The sequence below is a fragment of the Ruditapes philippinarum genome, unplaced genomic scaffold, assembly GCF_026571515.1.
Source record: "Ruditapes philippinarum isolate M1 unplaced genomic scaffold, ASM2657151v2 ctg1748_1_1_1_1, whole genome shotgun sequence".
In the NCBI taxonomy this organism is placed as follows: Eukaryota; Metazoa; Mollusca; class Bivalvia; order Venerida; family Veneridae; genus Ruditapes; species Ruditapes philippinarum.
The window spans coordinates 95658-118580 of NW_026863713.1; the positions used below are offsets into that span (position 1 = coordinate 95658).

At 34.5% G+C, this 22923-nt stretch overlaps 1 protein-coding gene across 1 annotated transcript; it reads left to right on the top strand.

Annotated features, from left to right (window-relative positions):
* Positions 1 to 2392: 2392 nt before the first annotated feature.
* Positions 2393 to 20932, top strand: LOC132723111 (iron-sulfur cluster assembly 1 homolog, mitochondrial-like). Its single transcript, XM_060707778.1, is given in 5 exon segments — positions 2393 to 2554; positions 15797 to 15850; positions 18667 to 18681; positions 18683 to 18773; positions 19782 to 20932. Coding segments are annotated over 5 exon segments (393 nt in total). The 5' UTR covers positions 2393 to 2470; the 3' UTR covers positions 19931 to 20932.
* The last annotated feature ends 1991 nt before the right edge of the window (positions 20933 to 22923 follow it).

The following is a 22923-nucleotide window of genomic DNA, read 5'->3' on the forward strand; positions in this document are numbered from 1 at the left end:
TAAAAATATTCGCGTGCAATTTATTCAATACATTAAAAACCCGAAAAAGAATTTATTTTCCAGAAAAACGGAATTTAGGCCTACCACCAGAACGGCTTGTTACAGTTTATCCTAATGCTACAAGCCTTAAGAAAATGTCACAAATATAAGCAACGTCGGTCTTCTTATTCAAGTAGGACTATTTTCTATACTGTACCCTACTGGAATGATGTGCAAACTGAGGGGGAAATATTTCATATCTTGTTCTTTTCTTAACTTGTCTGCAAAATCTTTCTTTATTTAACTTGTCTGCAAACTTCAATTTTAATTATGTCTGCTAAAGACGGATTTTCATTATTTTCACCAATTATTTCATATTTTGTTCTTTAAGTAACTTGTCTGTATAATTCAATCAATATTCTTTCTGCGAACTTCAGATTAACCACGGATTTATATTACTATATGTAATATAAATCCGTGTTGTAATATAAATCCGTGGATTAACTTAGCATTCCAAATTGTGTTCTTTTTAAATTGATATGAATTTGTAAATACTACCACTTTCAAGTACTAATTAAATCAGTACGTACCTTTCATTCACACCTTATGACAAGAGATTTAACAGCCCCCTATAATCTATATAATATATTGTCTGCAAAATCCGTCTATGTTAAACATGTTTGCAAAATCTGTCTGCAAAGTATACCGACCCTTTCAAGAGGCAGTAGGGCTATTAGATATTTTTCTGTTAGCTGGTTGAATGGAACTAATTAAATCTAAAACAATGCAACAGTTTCAATATAGCAATGCGTAAAAACAAATATATTCATGAAAAAAATTATTTACAGTATGCATACATAAATTCCATATTAAACCAATCATGTAAACTTATTTATTTAGAATTAAATAGAAACGTTGAGTAGGATTAGAAAACAAGTCATAATTATATTAAAGTGCACACCTTTAAAACTAAAATTTAACTAACTGTTTAAAATGACCATAATTTTATCAAAATCTAACGATTGATCACGATCATTTTTCAACGACTTTTTGATCATAATTTGATGTTGAATTGTTTGCAGGGTCAATTCTCAACGTTGAAAAATGACCCAGTGTCAGATCTCAACACTGAAAAATAACCATTGGAGTAATTTTCAACAGGGTGAAAATTTAATGTAACGGCGGTGCTAATCGTTTTTATGCCGGTGTAAAACAGATATCTAATTTACAAATTATCATCTATTTTTCGATTTTTGGAAATTTAAATTTTACTTTTAATTGAGATACTTCTTTAATATAATTACCTAAAACATTAAATACTGCCCATCTGTTCGCAATGACGATTTAATAATTGAACAGGACGAAATCGCCGGCATATTTCTTTTTCTTTTTTTTTAAAATGTACTTATAATTCATTATTTCGATAATATTCTTAGTTCAATCTCAATATAATTTTAAGATACCAATAAAGCATATTCAAAGACGATCAAACGGGCTATACAAACCTCCCAAAATGTGGACAAACTTTGTTTAAATTTCGGGAAAAAATATTTATTTATTAAATATTCAATAATGTTATATTCGACAGTAGAATATTACACTTTTATTTCTTGTATAATTTATTTATTTTTGTCGATCAGTTTTCAAATACCGGTGTATTGAACTAGAAAATAATCGTTGCAGTAACGTATGGTTGTCTCAATTTGGACTTTTTAATGTCACTCGTATATTATTGGAATTTAGTATTAAGACTCATTTTGAATGCCATTTAAAAAAAATTTCAAATGTTAAGAAGATAATTATAGTAGATTTTAAAGGTAATGATCAATAACTAAAAGCCTATACAGTTTAGGCCAGCTAGTGTATATATTTTTTCTGTGGAATAAAAGTTTATTATATTTCTTTAGTCATCGCTTAAATTTCTTCGAAGTTTTAATGCTAATGAGCGTTAATTTCCAGGTAACAAGTGATAATATAAAAACTGAATTTTCAAACATTCATTTCCAGAACAAGTGGTAATTGCAATATTTAATTTTCAAACATACAATCCTATATCATGCTTTTATTATGTATCACAATCATTTTATTTCTTTAATCTTACCTAAAATATTTAAAAAATCAGCTGTCATTTTTAAACTTTGCGACGTAACTTAATGTAACTTAATGTATGATCAATAAGAAACAAATAAAGATTATGGAAAACATTAATCAGCTACGGTTATGATTTTTTTTTTCAAACAGATGTGGGCAAACATTAAAGGTCATTTCGTTAATAAATATTCCTTTCGGATAACTCATTCGGAATGCATCGCCGAAATATGACGGAAAAGACCAAGAAGATGCGAACTAGAACGGCTATTATCCATAATAATCCGAAGACTGACGGAAAGGGCCGAGTAGTTGCGATTGCTAGAACGGAAGTAACCGAACCGTAGTATCGACCTTGACCCTCAAAAGCAAAACACTGAAGTATCAGTGAAAGAAATGTGAAATGGCAACAAGAGTTGTTGGTGCCACTATTCGGGCAGTCTCGAAGAAAAGGACGATGATCCCGACAAAAGCACCACTTATTTTGGTATGAAATTTCTCAGTTAAACAATGATTTGCATAAAAATGCCATTTGTCACGTTCAAACTCTTGCGTAATAGATTGTCATTGTGGCCATCCAATGGGTGGGGTATTTATACAAAATTTAGTTAAGACAGTAGATTTTCATTTATGTAATCATTTTCTCGAGATACAGTCCACATTGTAAGCAAAAATATCTACATAAAACTTTGTGACTAAGGCGCACTCCCCTCACCGTCGTATTAAAGCCAGATTTTGGTTAAGGTCTTCAGCGTACCCGTTTATATACTAGGAAGTGGCTAGCCGTACGGGCCCGTACGGCTAGCCAAAAGCTCTAGCCGTACGTGAGTCACGTACGACTAGCCAGGACACACTGTATTGGCTAGCCGTACGGCACTTTTCAAAAATATATGGAAGGCGAAAGTGCATTTGTTAATTATGACTTTAAGCGAGGATTTTAGTCAAGAATGTTTACTTTTAGAGATTAATCGACGTGTTGGCTACAGTAAAGAATGTACGTACTTTGTCATCTCAAGACGTCGAGAAAAAATAGCGTTTGGTTGCAATTAAATAATATCAATTGAAATAGTTAACAAAATTTTGATAATAATCATTTTTTGTTTCATTAAGTTTAATTTTAAAATTGAAAAAAAAAAACAAAAAAAAAAAAAAAAACAAACAAAAAAAAAAAAACACCGAAAATAATTGTTGTCGGTCTCTGATAATTGCGTCAAATACCGACGGTATAGAAGTTTGTCCATCGTCCATCATGAAGGAAAGTTTGCATTATTAAATTATTTTTCCTTTTCACCGTTTTTATTTTATTCCCCTCCGATCATTATTTATTCGATCCATGTGCTTAATTAACAGATTTAACAATTCATCTTTCATACAAATCATAAGCATGAAAATTAAGGACGTTATAACATGCAACTTTGACACTTAATTTTATTAAGAAAGATTATACAACGCTTACTCGAATTCATTTTTTTTTTTTTTGCAAATTTGCGGAGCATCTTTATTAAAGTGAACACACTAGGACAAATGCGGAGATTTGATTAAAATCGTCGTTTAAAGACACAAAATAACATATGCATTTTCGACTTCCATATAATTTTGAAAAGTGCCGTACGGCTAGCCAATACAGTGTGTCAAGGCTAGTCGTACGTGACTCACGTACGGCTAGAACTTTTGGCTAGCCGTACGGGCCCGTACGGCTAGCCACTTCCTATATATTATGACATGACGTGAATGCTGAAGATGACCCCGTAGGGAAAGTCCACCAATAATCGTGGCAGGAATCTGACATGCTCGTATTTATTCATCGAACATGTCATGAAGTAAAGTGAAGCATATCTTGATAAAACTATATATAATCTGTTGATAAGCCAAGGATGGACAAATAAAAATCTTATTACGAACATTAACTACCTAATAGTTTCCGACAGGTAAAAATTTCGGCACTTGGCCGCCATATTGCCAAAATGTTTGACCACGTGATTACGAGATTGACCTTTATGAACCCATGTGCCTCCAATATTTTTATAAATTACTTTTTTTAAAGATATTGAAAAGGGTGATTTACTGACTTTTATATTCAAAAAAATCATATTTATGTGCTAAAAAATTAATGAAAATAAATAAAAACATTATCTTGAAGAAAAATATCGAAATTATGTCAACAAAATGTTCTAAATATAGTACACGACTCTATTCAAATCTGTTCCCGCGAATGACGTCATACAAGGTCTCACGTGGCACCTGAATGTCATGGCCGACTACAAATTGATGTTTTACAGTTAAATAGGCAATTTTAATGACAGTATTAATATTTTGATACTTTAATTGGTATAGAACGATATTAAAATAATTGTTTTATCGTAAAATGCACAAGAATTGATTGGGTCAAGTGTATTTGCAAGTGAAAAACAAGAATTAATCAACTTCTGTTATTCTGGTTAGGTTTCATAACGGGTCTAATCCAAAACTTTAATGCCGCATCAGATGAAAAACAAAAATGTTAAATAGGGGCGTATAAAGTTTTGGAAGCCAGAACTACTACGACGTACCCTCACAGATACAGATACATTGTAATTTCCTTGAAAACATGGTTCTAGAAGTAGATGAAATCTTCAAACAAGTATCAATAATAAAAATATCTTGGACTATTTTACACAGTGTCTGGCCTTTACACATCCTGGACGTTTTACACGTCCTGGACGTTTCAGCCTTTTTCACATACATGCCCTCAACTAGGGCTGGGGCGAGTATCAAAGTACTCGGATAATCACAATGCGAAAAGAAAATCAAGTACGAATATCCGTCAGTCCAGAGATCGTGGATTGCAATTTTATTTGTTTATTTACATTCACTGTTTCTCACACTTTAAAAGTCGAAAAAAAAAAAAATTGAGTATGAATTATGCAATGTGTACCTAAATAAATTTACCGATTAAAGACAGGAAGCAAACAAACTAGTGCCTTGATGCTGAGCTAGAAAGGCGTTAGTTTTCGAAAATGGAATCACTATCTTAATTGAACACTATGTTTTTACATGAAAATAAATATCCCTATATATAGATTGATAATAACATGACATTTATAGATGGTTATATTTTTAATTATTCAAAATTTGCAACACTTAAGTTGATAATTACGTCAGTGTGACATTACACATCCTGTCTGCAATAATGGCTGTAAAGGAGTCATGCCAATATAAAATTTCACCAGCAAAATTTACTTCCAATATTTGGAAATACTTTTAGTATTTCAATTGAAAAAAAGAAAAAAGCGGTTTGTAAAACATGCCATAGCGAATTGAATTATACTGGTGGTGCAACAAACTTGTCGTAAGATACTCAAGCAAGGAATAAAAACAAAAACCTAGTACATTTGAATATGTGTTTAACATTAAGTATTGAACAAATGTTCATGTTTGTATGGGTGTCTTGATAACAAAAGAGTCATGGTTTAATTAAGACCCCTAAGGGTCTATCTATCTATCTATCTATCTATCCATCCATCTTCCATTTATGTCAAACCCCTTGCGGGGACGTAGACATGACTATAGACTAGTCAATTCAGAGAAAGCTATGAGATATAAAGGAATCCGGGAACCATACCCTAGCTCTTATTGAATAGACCCCTTGGTTCTTTTGCATGCCCAGTGTATAGCACTTATACATGCGAGGATTACCTGGATTTCTTACCAGTACACCTCTAGTTAGGCAGGATACACTGAAAGTGTCTCTGAAAAATCCCAAGGGTGTTACCCAGGATCGAACCCGGGACCTTAGGAGTGACAGCCAGTGGTCTAACCAACTGAGCTATTGCGCCACCTATCAAGGTGAAGGTCACCATTATTAAAAATAGAAGAGTGGTTTCTACAGGTGTAGCGATTCATCGATGCATCGATACATTGCGATCTGCCCTGTCCTCGATGTATGCATCGTAATGAATTTATAAATTCCAATATATCAGGATGCAATACATATTTCACCACCCGATGCATCGATATAGCGGGAAAGTATCGCAATACACTAATAGTTATGGTATAATGAAAAATACCTTTAATCCTTTAAGTAAAAAGTAAAAATCCTTAAGTAATAAGTAATGTAAATTGCTGAAAGATCAAAACTTGAACAGAAGTTATAATAACAAGGTTTTGTTATTGTAATAGTTTTATATTACATTATTCGTAATTATACTGTGAACAAATGACCAAGTTTTATATAGATAAAGTCTGAAAGTCAGTATTGTGATACGTATTGCATCGAAACATAAGAATCGAAATATGCATCGCATTTAATCAAAGTATGCAATACATATCGTGAATCGCATCGTTTTCAAATACAAGTATCGTGACATGTATTGTGACAGAAAAAAATGGCAATGCACAGCCCTAATGGTTTCCGGACAATAACTAGAGTTAGAATGAGATATTGTAATCAGACTTTGTGTAGTCTAGAGAAAGCTTATATGAAGACCATGGTTGATATTGCATTTGGACCCCCTGGGGTCAAGGTCACCGTTATTGTTATTGTTTCCGTACAATAACTTGAATTAGGAATGTGATATAGTAATCAAACTTAGTGTATAGCAAGCATATATGAAGACCCTGTTTGGTATTGCATTTGGACCGCCTGGGGTCAAGGTTAAGGTCACCATTACTAAAAATAGAAAAATGGTTTCTAGACAATAACTAGAGTTAGGAATCAAACTTGGTGTATAGGAAGCTTATATGAAGACCCCGGTTGGGATTTCAATTAATTGAAATAATTCTTTGTACAAAGTTTATACTTCATTTACTATATAATATGTTGAGTTCAAATTTTTCTTCAGACCACTTATTTTTCAAAAAGTCAAAGATGTTGGTTGGGGGTATTAATCGCCTTCAGTGATAGGTCTAGTTTTTAGTAGTTTTGGTATATTTGGGCAATATTTGGGCATTTCGTGCTGCCCGCTTACACTCCTAATTGGTGTGGTTGTTGGTCATATTAACTAGTAAATATCCCCTGTATATTTTGAGGATCTTAAGTCAAAGGTCAAGATATAGAATTACAATTTGTAGGTACTTAAGTTATGTTTGGTTCTTATCTTTGTCTTAAATGTTGTTTAAATCACATGGTTAACAGAACAAATGTTTTCTAAATAATTAATTATTGTGTCATAAAATAACTGACATAAACAGTATCTATTAGTATTATGCTGATAGATTATTTAATAGTGAACCTAGAAAAATTTTTTTAATAGCCGGCAAAGTTTACCTGTGCTGACTTTTAACCGTCTCTCTCGAGGATTTAACTCGGGCTGTTGTGCTGGAGTATGTGGTATCCATCATAATAATTTAAGACTCTTTCCTGACTATAGTATCATTTAAAAAACCTTAAAGACTCAGTCTCTACAATCACACTTGTATGTTGCATGTAAGTTGAGGAGACTGGCTGATGCATTGGTCTGATGTATTTCCACCAAGACAAATGTCATATTCTTAGAATTACCCAGAAAAAAAAAATTAGTAATATCAATTCATATAAGCTCTATAATTATAACTGAGAATCTAGCTTTGAATTAGACTTCAGAAAATTTGACTACTGTTAACGGCCAGAGACAGAAAGATATTGTATGTTGCATCCAGCATCATTTCACGGCGTCTCAACGCCGTGATATTGTGGTGGGTAGTTTTCGGTAGCATGGGCATAAGTCACGTGACAAAATGCCTTTCGATTTCTACAGCCGACATTTTATTGATTTTTTACGCTATCATAGTACAGCCCATTTACCTGAAAAGTTACATAGAAAGTTTTTTTTTTCAAAACCGTATAGAATCTTAACAGTATTTGATCAACACACGAATTATCAGTGTTTTATATTAACACATTTCCGCACATCCTTTCGACACACAGATAACATCGTATACGCACCGGTCTCTCAAATATCGACAGGCCAGTTAAAGGATAATGTATGGTGGCTGATTTACGCCATGTCGTATTTTCGCTTCTTCGCCTCAGAAAAGGACGACAATGTTGGACTTATGTGTTCTCATGTCGGAGTAAATCTTTTCACGTGTAAAATGTCTTTTGAACATTACATTTCTAAGTTTTTTATATTTGCAATTTAAAGCTTTAATTGTCTTTTTTGAATAATTTCATTTTTCTTGCGCAATATTTAACACATTTTTTTCTCTAAACTGAGACTTGGTTTTCCATATGTGTTTCACAATAAACATTCACCCTACCAGGTAGTGCAATATTTAAACTTAATTTGGTCCGTAAGTCAGTCTTTACCACAACATCAAACTTCATTCAGAATTCATGTCTCGTTATTGTGAGCAAAATTCTGAGTTTCCTTTATTATCCCCCGCCGAAAATGCGTGGGGGATATAGAATTAGTCTCCGTCCGTCCATCTGTCCTTCTTGCCGTCAGTCCGTCCACATTTTTGTCCGGAGCATATCTCAAAAAGTATCAACTTGAAACTTCATAGGTGGAGATATCAACTTGAAACTTCATAGATGGATAAATCAAATTTAGGAGAAATGCAGCGCACAAGAATGATAACTCTACCCTGTATTATTTTTCAGTTATTGCCTTTTGTGAGTTTTCAAACTTATTTTTTGTCCAGAGCATAACTAAAACAAGAGGGCTATGATTGTTCTGAATCGCTCACCAGAAACTACTGTTTTTCAGTGATTATAGAAATTTGTTGTTTTTTTTTTCAAATAAACTTGTAAAAAGACAAGTCCAGGTCATCTTCAACTTGCCTCTCTAGTTATAAGGTTTCCCGACACTGATTGTAGTTTTCTTTATAGTAAAAATGATAGGAACCAAGTTTGGTGATCATCCATCCATTAATTTGTGATAAAATTTGCCTATGACTGTTTTTTTAAAATTGCGATCTTTCTTCTTTTTTTTTGAATTATCTAAAAAATAAGATAATTATATAATCTCATTATTTAGATATACATGTATACTGTTTGTCAGGATGACACCATCGGTCAATATTTATTTAAGATAACATAGGGATACTAGTCAACTTGACCAGAAAGTTAACATTTCAGGTTAATTATCTTACACTCTTATAGAGATGGGAAAAATTGTATCTTTAACTACATAGAAAAAGGCGAAAGGTTGTTTTGATGAAATGTATTCAGTGAACATCAAAACAACTTTACATACATTGTATGAAACAGTGCAAAATTACTTTCAGCAAGTGATAACCAAGTTTGCAAAATGTGATTCTGAATAGAAATAATTGAAACTGATACTAAAATAGCACAAAGAATAAACAAGAGCCAACGCCAGGGGGGGGGAACGCTCGACTTTTTACTTTTTCTTAAAGCAAACAATGAAATTTTCAGACAAATCTTAACTTTTCCTTTTTATAAATTTAATCGGTCTGTCTTGTCACATAAGTTTTGTCTGTATATCTTGAATATCTAATTATATATAAATGCTTATGGTGGTGGTGGTCCGCATGTTAGCGGTGGTGATCCGCATGGTGGTGGTGGTCGGCATGTTGGCAATGGTCCGCATGTTGGCGGTGGTCTACATGGTAGCGATGGTGATCTGCATGGTGGTGGTGGTCCACATGATGTTGGTGGTCCGCATGGTGATGGCAGTCCGCATGTTGACGTGGTCTGCATGGTAGTGGCTGTCCGCATAGTGTGGTGGTGGTTCGCATGGTGGTGGTGGTCTGCATGATGGCGTTTGTCCAGCACGTTGGTGGCAGTCCGCATGTTGGTGGCGGTCTGCATATTGGTGATGGTCCCCATGGTGGTGATGGTCCACATGACGGTGGTGATCTGCATGTTGGTGGCGGTCCTCATGGTGGTGGCGGTCCGCATGTTTGCGGTGGTCCACATGTTGGTGGCAATCCGCATGTTGGTGGCAGTCCGCATGTTGGCGATAGCCCGCATGTTGGCGGTGATCCAGCATGTTGGTGGCAGTCCGCATGTTGGTGGCGGTCCGCATGTTTGTGATGGTCATCATTGTGGTGGTAGTCTGTATGTCGGTGGTCCGCATGGTGGTGGGTGTCCACATGGTGTTGGCGATCTGTATGGGGTGTTGGTCCGCATGGTGGTGGCGGTCCACATGGTGGTGGCGGTCCACATGGTGGTGGTGGTCTGCATGGTGGTGACGGTCAGCACAGTGGTGGCAGTCCGCATGGTGGTGGTGGTCTGCATGTTGGTGGCGGTCCCGCATGGTGGTGGCAGTCCGCATGGTGGTGGTGATCCGCATGTTGATGGTGGTCGGCACGATGGTGGTGGTCCACATGTTAGTGGTCTGCATGGTGATGGTGGTCCTCATGGTGATGGTGGTCTGCAAAGTGGCGGTGGTCCGCACAGTGGTGGTCCACTTAGTGGTTGTGGCCCGCATGGTGGTGGTGGTCCACATAGTGGTGGTGGTCCAAAACTTTTGACTTTTGACCTTGAAGATCAAGGTCATTTATGGATGAAGGTCAAGGTAAGTGTGTGGTCTACTGAAAGGTCTTGTCCCAAGGGTTGTTGTGGCCAAGTATGAAGACAATACACCAAGAACTTAAAAATGATCCAGGTACAAGTTTGCGGACGGCAACAGCTATGGTAACGGCAACGCCGCCACAACCATTAAAACACCTCTACTTTATTTTAAAAAAAAAACGAGCTAAAAATGACAAAATAACATAAAGACAAGCAAGTTATTCTCTTAAGTTTTGTTCCTTCGTGTAAATGCTAAGTTATAAAAGATTATAAAGTAAAATAAGATGAAAAATAATTTCAGCCATATCTACATTAAATTTTATGAAATATTTTCAATTTATTAATTTATTTAGCTTATTATTTTCTTAGCGTTTCTCTATTGAGAAATTATTTGAGTATTACCTTATGAAAGAAAACAGAAGAAGAAAAAACTAAGATCAGAGAAAGTGGTTATGCAGCTTAAGACAATAACAGGTCAATCGATTAGGCTATTCTATATATATTTATTATATTCTCATATAAATATAATACAACAGATACTTAAATGAGTCTCAGTGAAAAACAATCACCTATCTTTTAGACAGTGACAATATCCCATGCACATATGAAACATCGGGTTCAACAGTGTGCCCCAATATTTATTGAAATGTGCTTTCTCCAAGTTACTAAGCTACCAGAAACAAATGAAATATTTTTTAAGGCCTTGAGGAAAATTCTCTAGATTGACCTACAAATGAACCTTAGAATTATGCAATTGCTATCTGAATTCTAGGGCACAAACAGATACAAAGCACATTGACTTCAGATCTCTGCAAAGACATTAAGACATTCAATCTTTTTTTTATGCATAACATGTTATTGCATGTGAACTTTTTTCAAAAGGGAGATTTACTTCAAAAAGAGGGAGATTTTTTTAATTGACAGGAAACCAAATAAAGCTTGATACTAAGTCCTTATATATCTTGTATATTTCATAAGAGGTCATGACCTCAAATAATTTCATCAGATAACAGCAGGTCATTCACATTAATGAAAGAAATTCTAACAGGAGTTGTTTCCCTTTCATTAAACTATAATTTAAAACAGTGCCATGGTCTGGGGTATCTAAGCTTTAGCAATCCCTAAAAGGGGCCAATCAAATAAATATGAGCATTTTTTATAAATGATTACTTATAACTATGACAATGCTAATAACTAAGTTTGGTGATCATCCATCGATAAGTTCTGTAGAAAAAGCTGTCTAAAGGTTTATAATATTATAAGCTCACTTGACCCCTAAAAGGGGGCTATCAAATTAATATGAGCAAATTTGATAAAAGACTACCTAAGAATGCTACAGACACAGTTTGGTGATCATCCATCAATTAGTTCTCTAGATATAGATGTTTGAAGTAATTTCTATTTTTAGCTTAAGCAGCCCCTAAAAGGGGCCAATCAAATTAATATGAGCAAACTTGATAAAAGACTACCCAAGAATGATAGAGACAAAGAATGGTGATCATCCATCCATTAGTTCAGTAGAAGAAGATGTCTAAAGGATTTTACTATTTTTAGCACAAGACACCCCTAAAAGAGGCCAATCAAATTAATATGAGCAAACTTGATAAACTACTAACCAAGAATGCTACAGACAAATTTTGGTGATCATCCATCAATTAGTGTTGTAGAAGAAGATGTTTAAAGGTTTTTTCTATTTTTAGCTCTATTGACCCCTAAAAGGGGCCAATTGAAATGACATGAGCAAGTGTAACTGTCACAAGGATGCTACGGACCAAATTTGAAGTAAATCTGTGCTGTGGTTTCAGAGAAGAAGACGATTGTTGACGCATGACGACGAATGCCGGAGTATCCCCCTTTGATACTAATAGCTCACCCTCATACTTTTTGTCCGGAGCATATCTCAAAAAGTGTTAGAGGTAGCAACTTGAAACTTCATAGGCGGATAGATCTCATTAAGTAGGAGTGCAGCACATTAGAATAATAACAAACCGTGCATTATTTTTTCAGTAATTGCCTTTTGTTATTTTTCATACTTAATTTTTGTCCAGAGTATAACTAAAAAAGGCTTTGAGATATCAACATGAACCTTCATAGGTAGATAGATCTTACCCAGGACGTTGTAGTGCGCAAAAGTGATAACTCCACACTTCATAGTTTTATTTGTTTGGGTTGTCAGACCAAACAAATAATGGTAGCGAAATCTCAGACTCTAATGCTGATAATTGCAAATGCCGAAAATATTCCGCTTTTTTGGAGCGGTTACTTCCCTTTATATGTAACACTGCCTAAGGCCGAAAAAATCAGGGGAGATCACTGCGTAAATATGGTTACATGACAGGCGCATTAATTTTCAAGCAAAATAATTCCAGAATGGTCGAAGATTTCTAATATTGTTTTATTCTTTATAGATAAACATGCTTATAGTAAGCGCCATGATTATTTACACAAGTGTTAAACAACAGTTAGCGTCGTTAAAAACCCTAATTTAGAATAATATGGTTTTCTTCAGGCCGTTAACATATAAATTCACCGTGGTCGAGGTTGCGCGCTCTCTTAGGAAGCGATAGGTCTGGAGTTCAAATCCCAGTTAAGGCAACTTATTTTTTTTTTCAAATTGTTTAAGTCAATAAACATTGGATTGAATATCAGTGTTGCAATTAGTCTTATAGCCAATCTACTACAATTAAAACGCTGGAAAGCATTGGTGGCTCAATGCAAAAACAAATTGTTTTATAATCTCACAACCTTCACATTTCTGACATTCTGAGACCCAAACAAATACAGCGTCTTCTTTGCTTTGATTTAGTTATTGCACTTTGTTATTTTTCATTCTTATTTTTTCACCTGAGTGGAGCATAACTCAAAAAGTCTTTGAGATGTCAACATGAAACTTTATAGACCTTTTTACAATACGATTTTCCATAGCAACGAATGTTGCATTTCACGCATGCGCATTCTGCGTAGGGCAGAAAGCAATAACGATGTCTACAGTTTATCATACTTTAAGGCTTGAATAGATGCTGTTTCATGTTATGTCACCCAAAAAATATTAATTTTGGGATGACTTAAGGCGGTAAGTACAGAAAACGTGACTTTATTTTAAGAGATCTGTGAAAATGTGTGGGAGTAATAATTCAATGGTCAAAACGGGCACACGTATCTTTGTTTAAGGTATCATTAGATGACTTTTCCATCAGTAATTTAAATTGAAACAGCAGGTGTGTGTGTTTTTAGTTTTATTTATACTGGGCGCCGGTTTCCCATATGTCCCAGGCTAGTCGGCCTCTATTACGATTGCTGGTAACGTAGAGCCTGCAATGGAGGACTTATTCGCCTGCAACGTCGTCGATGTCGTAGAGCCGCGACGGAGGTCTTTTCAAGCTGTCGATCGTCGTAGACCTTCTCTAGGACCAAATTCTTCGCTCGATGAACAAATGACAATAGAAGAAAGGCACCTCTTCCGGGAGCAGCAGCTCTCTTTAGGGCCACACCCTTCGTCATTGGTTAGGTAACACCAGCTAAGTGACCTAACTAGGTCACCCATCTGGTGTGACCTATGCCTTCCGAGCGACGTGCACGCCACGAAGGGAAGTCGGAAGGAAACAGCAGGGTGTTAAAGATTAAATTTTATCACCCCTGTATTTGTATTGTACACTTCCTTTAAATAACTGGATTGGTCAGGTGGCAAGTGTCAAACAGATTGGCACGCGAACGTTTGTTCATTGAACCGGGACGTTTAAATATCATGATATAGATAATCAGTTACGCTTATTAAAATTGTAATTTATGTAACTTTTAAATATACCGATCAATGTTTATGGATTTTGAGAAGAAAACAATTGTGTCACATGCATTATTAAAAATAACATGATTTACGAAGAAGCGGATAAAATGTGTGTGATATCTTTTCCAAACAACCCATCTTAACATCTAAAGATTTAGAGAAAAAAATATTTAAAATCTATTTATGTGACTTAAATTTTCTGTTTGCATCACAGGCAAATCGGATAAAGCATAAAATCAGGTATATTGAACACTAAAAATGCATTATCACCTGTTTTGATATTTTTCAGAATGATAATTTATCTCCATTTCATGTTATATAATTTCTTTTGTTTTTAATTGAACTATTTCAATAGCAAATAAGTTGACGTTTCATTTGCTAATAGATATATTTCAACATCTTCTTTAAAAAAATGATCTCAGTGTCAGTTCCGTGATCGTAAATTCTTAAACATGTATCTTTTTCATGCCTTTTTATGGCATTCTTCGCCACAAAGCTATAAAGACATCTTTTTTATATAACTGTTGAAAGCTATTTTATATAATTTCTACCGTTTACTTTGAACTAACTCGGAATTGTCTATGAACTTTTACTATATTTCTATGTAGGACGAAGGATTTCTTGCTCTACGCAGATTGCGCATGCGCGAGAAAATTCTAATTCCGGTCAATTTTTCATAGCAACGGACCGCGTCGTAAAAAGGTCTATAGGTGAATAGATATTATTAAGAAAGAATGATGTGCACAAGAATGATAACTCTATCCGTTATAATTTTTGAGTTATTGCCTTTTGTTATGTTTTATACGTTTTGTCCGGAGCTTATCGAGGTTACAACTTGAAACTTCAGATTGAGGAAAGCAGCATATAAGAATGATAACCAATCGTGCCTTATTTTTCAGTTATTGCCCTGTGTTATTTTTCATACTTACTTTTTGTCCAGGTCATAACTAATAAAGCCTTTGAGATATCAACATTAAACTTATTGGATGGATCTCACTCAAGAGGTGTGCAGTACACAAGAATGATAAATAACTGCGTTACTACATATACATGTACATGGCTCTTGTAACAAGTTACATTATAATACTTAAAAACTTTCTCAACAAGTTAACATGTCAATTCAGCGCAATGATATTTGGAGATACCTTATCATTATACTTAATTGTTGTGTTTTTTGTTTTTGTTCGGGGTGATTTTTCTCTTTCTTTTTTGTTTTTCGCCGTGACAATCACATTGCTGCATTTGCCAGCAATTTTTTACTTGTTGACTTTTTTACCTTACTTCTTGTTTTCACTTTCATTCTTTTTTATGTTTATCAATTAATAATTATAAAAAAGCTCTACATTTGTTGTTTGACCAACATTAATAATAATGTATCAAAGTGCAGGGCTTTGAGAAGTTAGATTTACTGCTGGGTTGCTACAAAAAACAGATGGTTTAAATTTATATAAGCAGTTTGTTATGTTAAGTTGTAGAATATCAATATCCTTATATTTACTTTATTACAGACTAATTCTGCTGTTAAAAAGGTGAAAGAATTGATGTTAGAGAAACCAAACATGGTGAGTGTATAATTTCTTGCATATCAGACAGGAGTTTCTACTATTTACACCAGAGGTAAAAAAATCCATATAACACCCCTCTCCCTGTGTTAAATGAAGGTATTCCTATATCTCTGATTAGGTTCCGGATGTCCTTTTGCCATTGTGATTCGTACGTACTGTAAGAAAACAAAATATGCTAAATGGAAATTCTAGTTTCTGTTATTATGCTCCCTGAAAAATTTCGGGGGAGCATATAGTCGTCGCGTTGTCCGTCTGTATGTCCCGAATTCATGTCCGTCCCATAACTTTGTTATTTGGAGTCGGATTTTAAAATTATTTCACAGAAATAATCACCATATTCAGACGACGTGTCAAACGCAACATTTGGGTCGCTACCTTGAAGGTCAAGGTCACAGCATGACCTTGCAGCAAAATCGTGTCCGGTCCATAACTTCAATAATTGAAGTCGGATTTTAAAACTATTTCACAGAAATGATCACCATATTGAGACGATGTGTCGCGCGCAACATTTGGGTCGCTACCTTGAAGGTCAAGGTCACAGCATGAACTTGCAGTAAAATCGTGACCGGTCCATAACTTTGTTATTTGAAGTTGGATTTTAAAACTTTTTCACAGAAATGATCACCATATTGAGACGACTTGTCGCCCGCAACATTTGGGTCGCTACCTTGAAGGTCAAGGTCACAGCATGACCTTGCAGCAAAATCGATTCCGGTCCATAACTTCATTATTTGAAGTTGGATTTTAAAACTATTTCACAGAAATGATCACCATATTGAGACGACGTGTCGCGCACAACATTTGGGTAGCTACCTTGACGGTCAAGGTCACAGCATGACCTTGCAGCAAAATTGTGTCCGGTCTATAACTTCTTTATTTGAAGTCGGATTTTACAACTATTTTACAGAAATGATCACCATATTGAGACAAGTTGTCAGGCTTAACATTTGGGTTGCTACCGTGAAGGTCAAGGTCACAGCATGACCTTGCAGCAAAATCGTGTCCGGTTCATAACTTCATTATTTGAAGTTGTATTTTAAAACTATTTCACAGAAATGATCATTATATTGAGATGATGTTTGGCGTGCAATATTTGGGGGGCTACCTTGAAGGTTAAGGTCACAGCATGACCTTGCAGGAAAATTGTGTCCGGGACATAACTTTGTTATTTGAAGTCGGATTTTACAACTATTTTACAGAAATGATCACCATATTGAGACAATGTGTCGCGCGCAACATTTGGGTTGTTTTTACACTTTGAACTTTGTCTGTGACATAACTCTGACACAACAAGAGGTATACCTTCCTGTGTCCAAAACCTATTCGGGGAGCATCACCCGGTTCAACCGGCTCTTGTTTCTTATGATTTATATGTAATACATGTATGAAAGAAAAAAAAATCAAACACAGGCTGTCAATACAGCCAGGAATATCTAAGTTCTAACGCTTGCTTAACTGTTAAGTTGAACTTGGCAGAGCCTCATTTTAGGAGTGAGCTAGATACAGTGCTCAGAAATGTACTGAAAGCTGGTGTAAGATTCTTATAATATTGTATTGACTTTAGATATATAGAGGATATTCATTTAGTTCAGTGTAAGATCGGAATATATTTCACCGAGTGAGCACCCAAAGGTATATTTCACGAGTGGCGCAGCCACGAGTGAAATATGAACTTTTGTTGTTCACGAGGTTAAAAGTTTATTTCCATCTTACATTAAACTAAATAAATTTTCTTTTTATTATATGCAAAGAAACATTTAAAAAGACATTTTAACCTAGAACTGAATGGAAAGGGCGCCAAATAATAATACAATGTGTCATCATTTACGACGTCACATCATTAATTTGGTTTCCAGTACTGTGAACGCTTGTATTTCACTGAAACAACGTAATGGGCTCAAAAAATTTAAAACAGTTAAATTATCAAATTGATAATTTCACTGTTTAAAACAGTGAAGTTATCAGTTTTTATTTCACTGATTTATTTCTATAAACCACCGAAAAGCATGTAATAAAACTTTGTAAATGTTGATATTGTTATATAAGTGTAAGGTGTAGAAATTCCTTTTTCAAACTTCTTGTGTTAGATCTTAAATTTGCACAATGTTTTGGCCAGTTTTATTGATAAAATCTTGCATGTAATTATCTAAAAGGTTCCATAAAATTGGAGCAAAGTTGCAAAACTCTCTTGCTTTTTATAGAAAAAGTGTGCACTAAAGAGGTAATTTATTTAGTATGCCCACTTAGCTCAATTGTTTGAGCATCAAATTTGTTATTCAGGAGTTGCTGGTTTGATCCTTGCACAAGACAGTATCTCTAGTTGACAATTGATCACAGACATTGAGTTTAATGATTATTTGCCTTCACCACAGCTGTATCAGAAATATGTGGGCTTAGGTGTTGGAGAAGTTGATAATTAACTCTGGTCATTATCCAGGGAAAGCCAGCTAGGTAGACTGACTACAAAGATTCGACAACCAGAAATGTCAAAATCTGTATAAAAAAAACAGATACAGCAGTTATAATTTATATTGCTGTATATTTACATGAGCCGCGTCACGACAAAAACCAACATAATGGGTTTGCGGCCAGCATGGATCCAGACCAGCCAGCGCAATACGTGCAGTCTGATCAGGATCCATGCTGTTAGCTTACAAAAAAACCCTCAACAAGTAGAGAAACTGACAGCAAAACAGCATGGATCCTGATCAGACTGCATGGATTGCAGGCTGGTCTGGATCCGTGCTGGTTGCAAATCCATTATGTTGGTTTTGTTGTGATGTGGCTCAGTCAATGTTTTCCTGAATTAACAGGTTGGTTTAAAGATTTGGTGTGAAGACTCGAGGATGTAATGGTTTGACATACACTTTAGATTACTGCAATGATAAAGGAAAGTTTGATGAAATAGTGGAGCAAGATGGTAGGTCCAACAGCTTAACTTGTCCATCAGGATTTCTTTATTTTAAATTCTAAACCTTTAAAAGTCAACAGAAATTATTAAAAGTGCCTATCACTGCCTGGATATTCTAGAATCTGACATGGTACCTTTTTTATATTGCAACAATTGATTTTAATTTATTTAATTAATTTTAATTTATGTAATTAATTTTAATTTATGTACCATACAGGATGTTCTTTTGTCCAAATAAAGTTATGAACATACATGTAATTGTTTATAGGTATTGTTTAAATTCATTTTTATTTTTTAAATTCAAGCTTGCCATACAATTTTATATTTTAAAGAATGCTTAGAGAGGCACTGTTTTAAAGAATAAAAAGAGAGGCTTTAAAGGTCTTTCTCAATCAGTAAAGGTTGCTGTATTTCTTTTGCAGTGTGTGTATGACATATGAGCCTTGTCACAACAAAACCATCATAATGGGTTTGCGACCAGCATGGATCCAGACCAGCCTGCGCATCTGCAAACCCTATAACACTTAGAGAAACTGATAGTGAACAGCATGGATCCTGATCAGACTGCTCTGATGTGCAGGCTGGTCTGGATCCATGCTGGTCGCAAACCCATTATGTTGATTTTGTCGTGATGCGGCTCATATATAGTTAAAATTTGACTTACAAACTATATAAAATAAATACATAGAAATTTAGAAATTTCATAGGAATAGATTTATGAAATAGAAGGATGAATGGCAGGCAATTCAGGAAGTTTTAAAATCCAACTTGAATTTATTGGTGTAAACTACATTAAAATTCAACTTAATAAATTTGGGGATGGGGGGGGTTACTACACTAGAATTACTTTTGCATCACAGGGCTCTAGCTAGGAGAAGTGACTTTTCCGTCAGCTCCTATCAGGGAGAAGTTTGAAGACAATAGAGTGAAGTGAAAAGGTGCTAGGTGCACTGATTTCTGATGTTAATTGTTCTTTACTGGCATTGCAATTCTTATTTATTTTATTCTTATTTTCAGGTGTAAAAGTAGTGATAGATGCAAAAGCACAATTGACTTTATTAGGAACAGAAATGGATTATGTGGAAGATAAACTTTCAGCAGAATTTGTGTTTAATAATCCTAATATAAAAGGAACTTGTGGCTGTGGTGAAAGTTTTAGTGTATGATAAAAGTTAAAAATAGTTATAAATTTAACTTAAAAAGTATTTGTGAAGAAGGGGTTACTGTTATCGTTTGAATGAAGTTAATATGAAATGTGACTGATAAGTGTGTGAATAAGAGTGCAAATGATGGAGTTGTTGTTTATTTATAAGTTATTTTATATTTGTCAAGTTGTGCTTCATGAGAATATTTGCCACCACAGAATTTTTCTATATAGTAAGAGTCTCACAGCATGTACATTTCATAAAATGTTGATAGTAGAAGTTAAGCAGGTCAATAATTATATCTCATTTCTATATTGGTATGTCATATAAATAAGGGTTGCAACATTACAATGGAACCAGTACTTCAATGTATTGATTGTTATTAAAAACAATATAGAATTAAAACAGCTACTGTTGAGTTTTGAAATTAGCTGCACAAATTGTTAATCACACTTATTTTTGAATCTGAAAGATTTATAAGTTTATTGAATATTAAAAAAAAAAGTGTTTGACTTTCTTTGAACATTAAAAATAAAATTGTTTGACTTTCCGTAAATTTATATGGTTAAATGCTTGAAATAAATGATATAAGTTATAGTATGTTTTGATAAAATTTTAAAAAATTTATTTGTATGTGACCTGGCAGAATGACAATCTGCAACATAACAGTGCAATCTCTAATGTTGTTGCTAAGGTAATAGCAGCTACGTTACAGTTGTTAAATAATTAAAATTCAACAAGGTATATAATAAAACGGGTAATTATAGGAGTAACTTGACCTATTACACACACTGCTTTGTGACATCCTAGCCTAGTAAAATCAACTTTAATTGAATACAAGTTTCATAAGGATAAGATAAGGATACTTTTATTATAATTGGAAAGGTTTGTGTTTTTAACAGAAAGATATATTTAACTCTTCCGCACCTAGGTATTTAATAGTGAATATTCATGTGTATTTTGTCAAGATTCATTTTCGAGGTAAGATTTTATGCAGTTTATAATTGCGATTTCCATGGTTTTTCGAAAATAGAGGGAGATAATCACAACTTAAATTTTACTTATGTGTGTTTGTCAAGGTTTGGTACACATTGTAGGTTTTTTTATTGTATAATTGTATGGTTACTATTTGAATATCAAAATCACTTTCATCTGTTTAATAGAAGTATAAGTACATCTTCCAGTGTTTATAAGTTCTCTTTCAATGGAACAATGTCTGCAGCAAAGGCAAATAAAAATATATGTTGTACATTTGTTATGATCTGTTTTTGTGCATTCAATAATTGTAAAATGCATTTGTAACTTTGTGCGCATTTTTTATTATCTTTATAAATTTCAAAGATGTGTTATTGAATGGTTTTTAAAACAAATTAAAATTTAAGAAAAAAAATTACATTGTCATTTTCATCTGTTGCCATACTTTTGCTAGTCGCAGTGTAAGTGGAGTATCTACTGAAAACTGTATTATGTAAAACATGTGTATTGCCCTCAATCAAAATGTCCCTTTTCAAATATACCAGTAACCATGTTACTTGCTGTGAGCAAAACAACTTACATCCTAGTGATTAAGATGACAGCTATACCTATATGGAAATTGTGAACAAACACTATGACAACATTTTTCACTTAGAAAAGGGACACATTCAAATAAAACACAAAGTAACCAGAGAAACAACTAAAACTATCCATGATTTTACCAAGTCCTTCATCAATGAAATTTCTAAAACCTTTGATATTTCTGATGACACATCAAATTAAGATTTTACCAGACGTTTGCTACAAAAGTTTTTGTTCTTAATTAGCGACTGTGCTTAACAAGAGCCACCGCCGGGCGGGGGCAACGCTCGACTTTTTACTTTCTCTAAAAGCAAACAAAGAAATGTTTGAACAAAATCTAAACGTTTCCTTTTTATAAAATTAATCGGTCTGTCTTGACACATTAGTTTTGTCAATATATTTTAAATAGAAACATGCAATTCTATAGATAGAAATTCTATAAATAGATACATGTGGTGGAGTCACGTGGTGACACGTGGTGGTGTCACGTGGTTGACACATGGTGTCCTGTGGTGGTGTCACATGGTGGAGTCACGTGGTAGAGTCACATGGTGGTGTCATGTGGTGGTGTCACGTGGCGAAGTCATGTGGTGAAGTCACGTGGTGGTGTCAAGAGCCCAAGTGTTTGATAAACCCTTAAGTATGTTCTGTTATAATATGAAGTTGATCCCTTCAATAATAGCAAAGTTACAGCCAAAACAATGTAAATTTCAATAATTTGAACTTCAAAGTCAAGGTCATTAATGAGTGAAGGTCAAGGTTTGTCTGGTTATTTTTATGGGTTATCCTTGAACATTATAATGTTCAAATTTGAAGACAATCCATTCCAAAATAACAAAGAGCCAAAAAAATGAAAATTTCAATAATTTGACCTTCAAAGTCAAGGTCATTTATGAGTGAAGGTCAAGGTCTGTCTGGTTATTTTTAAGGGATATCTTTGAAGATTATTATGTTCCAGTTTGAAGACAATCCATTCAAAAATAACAAAGTTACAGCCAATAACAGCATGAACAAGCAAAATTTGGACTTTTAACCTTGTAGGTCAAGGTCATTTATGGATGAAGGTCAAGGTTAGTGTGGTCTACTCCAAGGGTTGTTGTGGCCAAGTATGAAGACAATACACCAAGAAATAAAAAGTTATGATCCGGGTACAAGTTTGCGGACGGCAACGTCAACGCGACTATAGCAATACCTCTACTTTTTTTTTCAAAAAAAAGTCGAGCTAAAAAACAACAACAACAAAACAACAACAACAATTGGCTAGCAGACTGGCGTTCTGAAACCCTTAAAAGTGACACTTATGAAATGATTAGTTGTTGGAACTGAGAGAACAAGCTTGATTTTGGTCTCTGTGACCGAAATGTTAATGATATTGACTATGATGATTATATATTCTGATTTGGCAGTATTCAGGGCCTCCCAAGATCCTTTGAGTAAATGTAACAAAAATGCTTGAT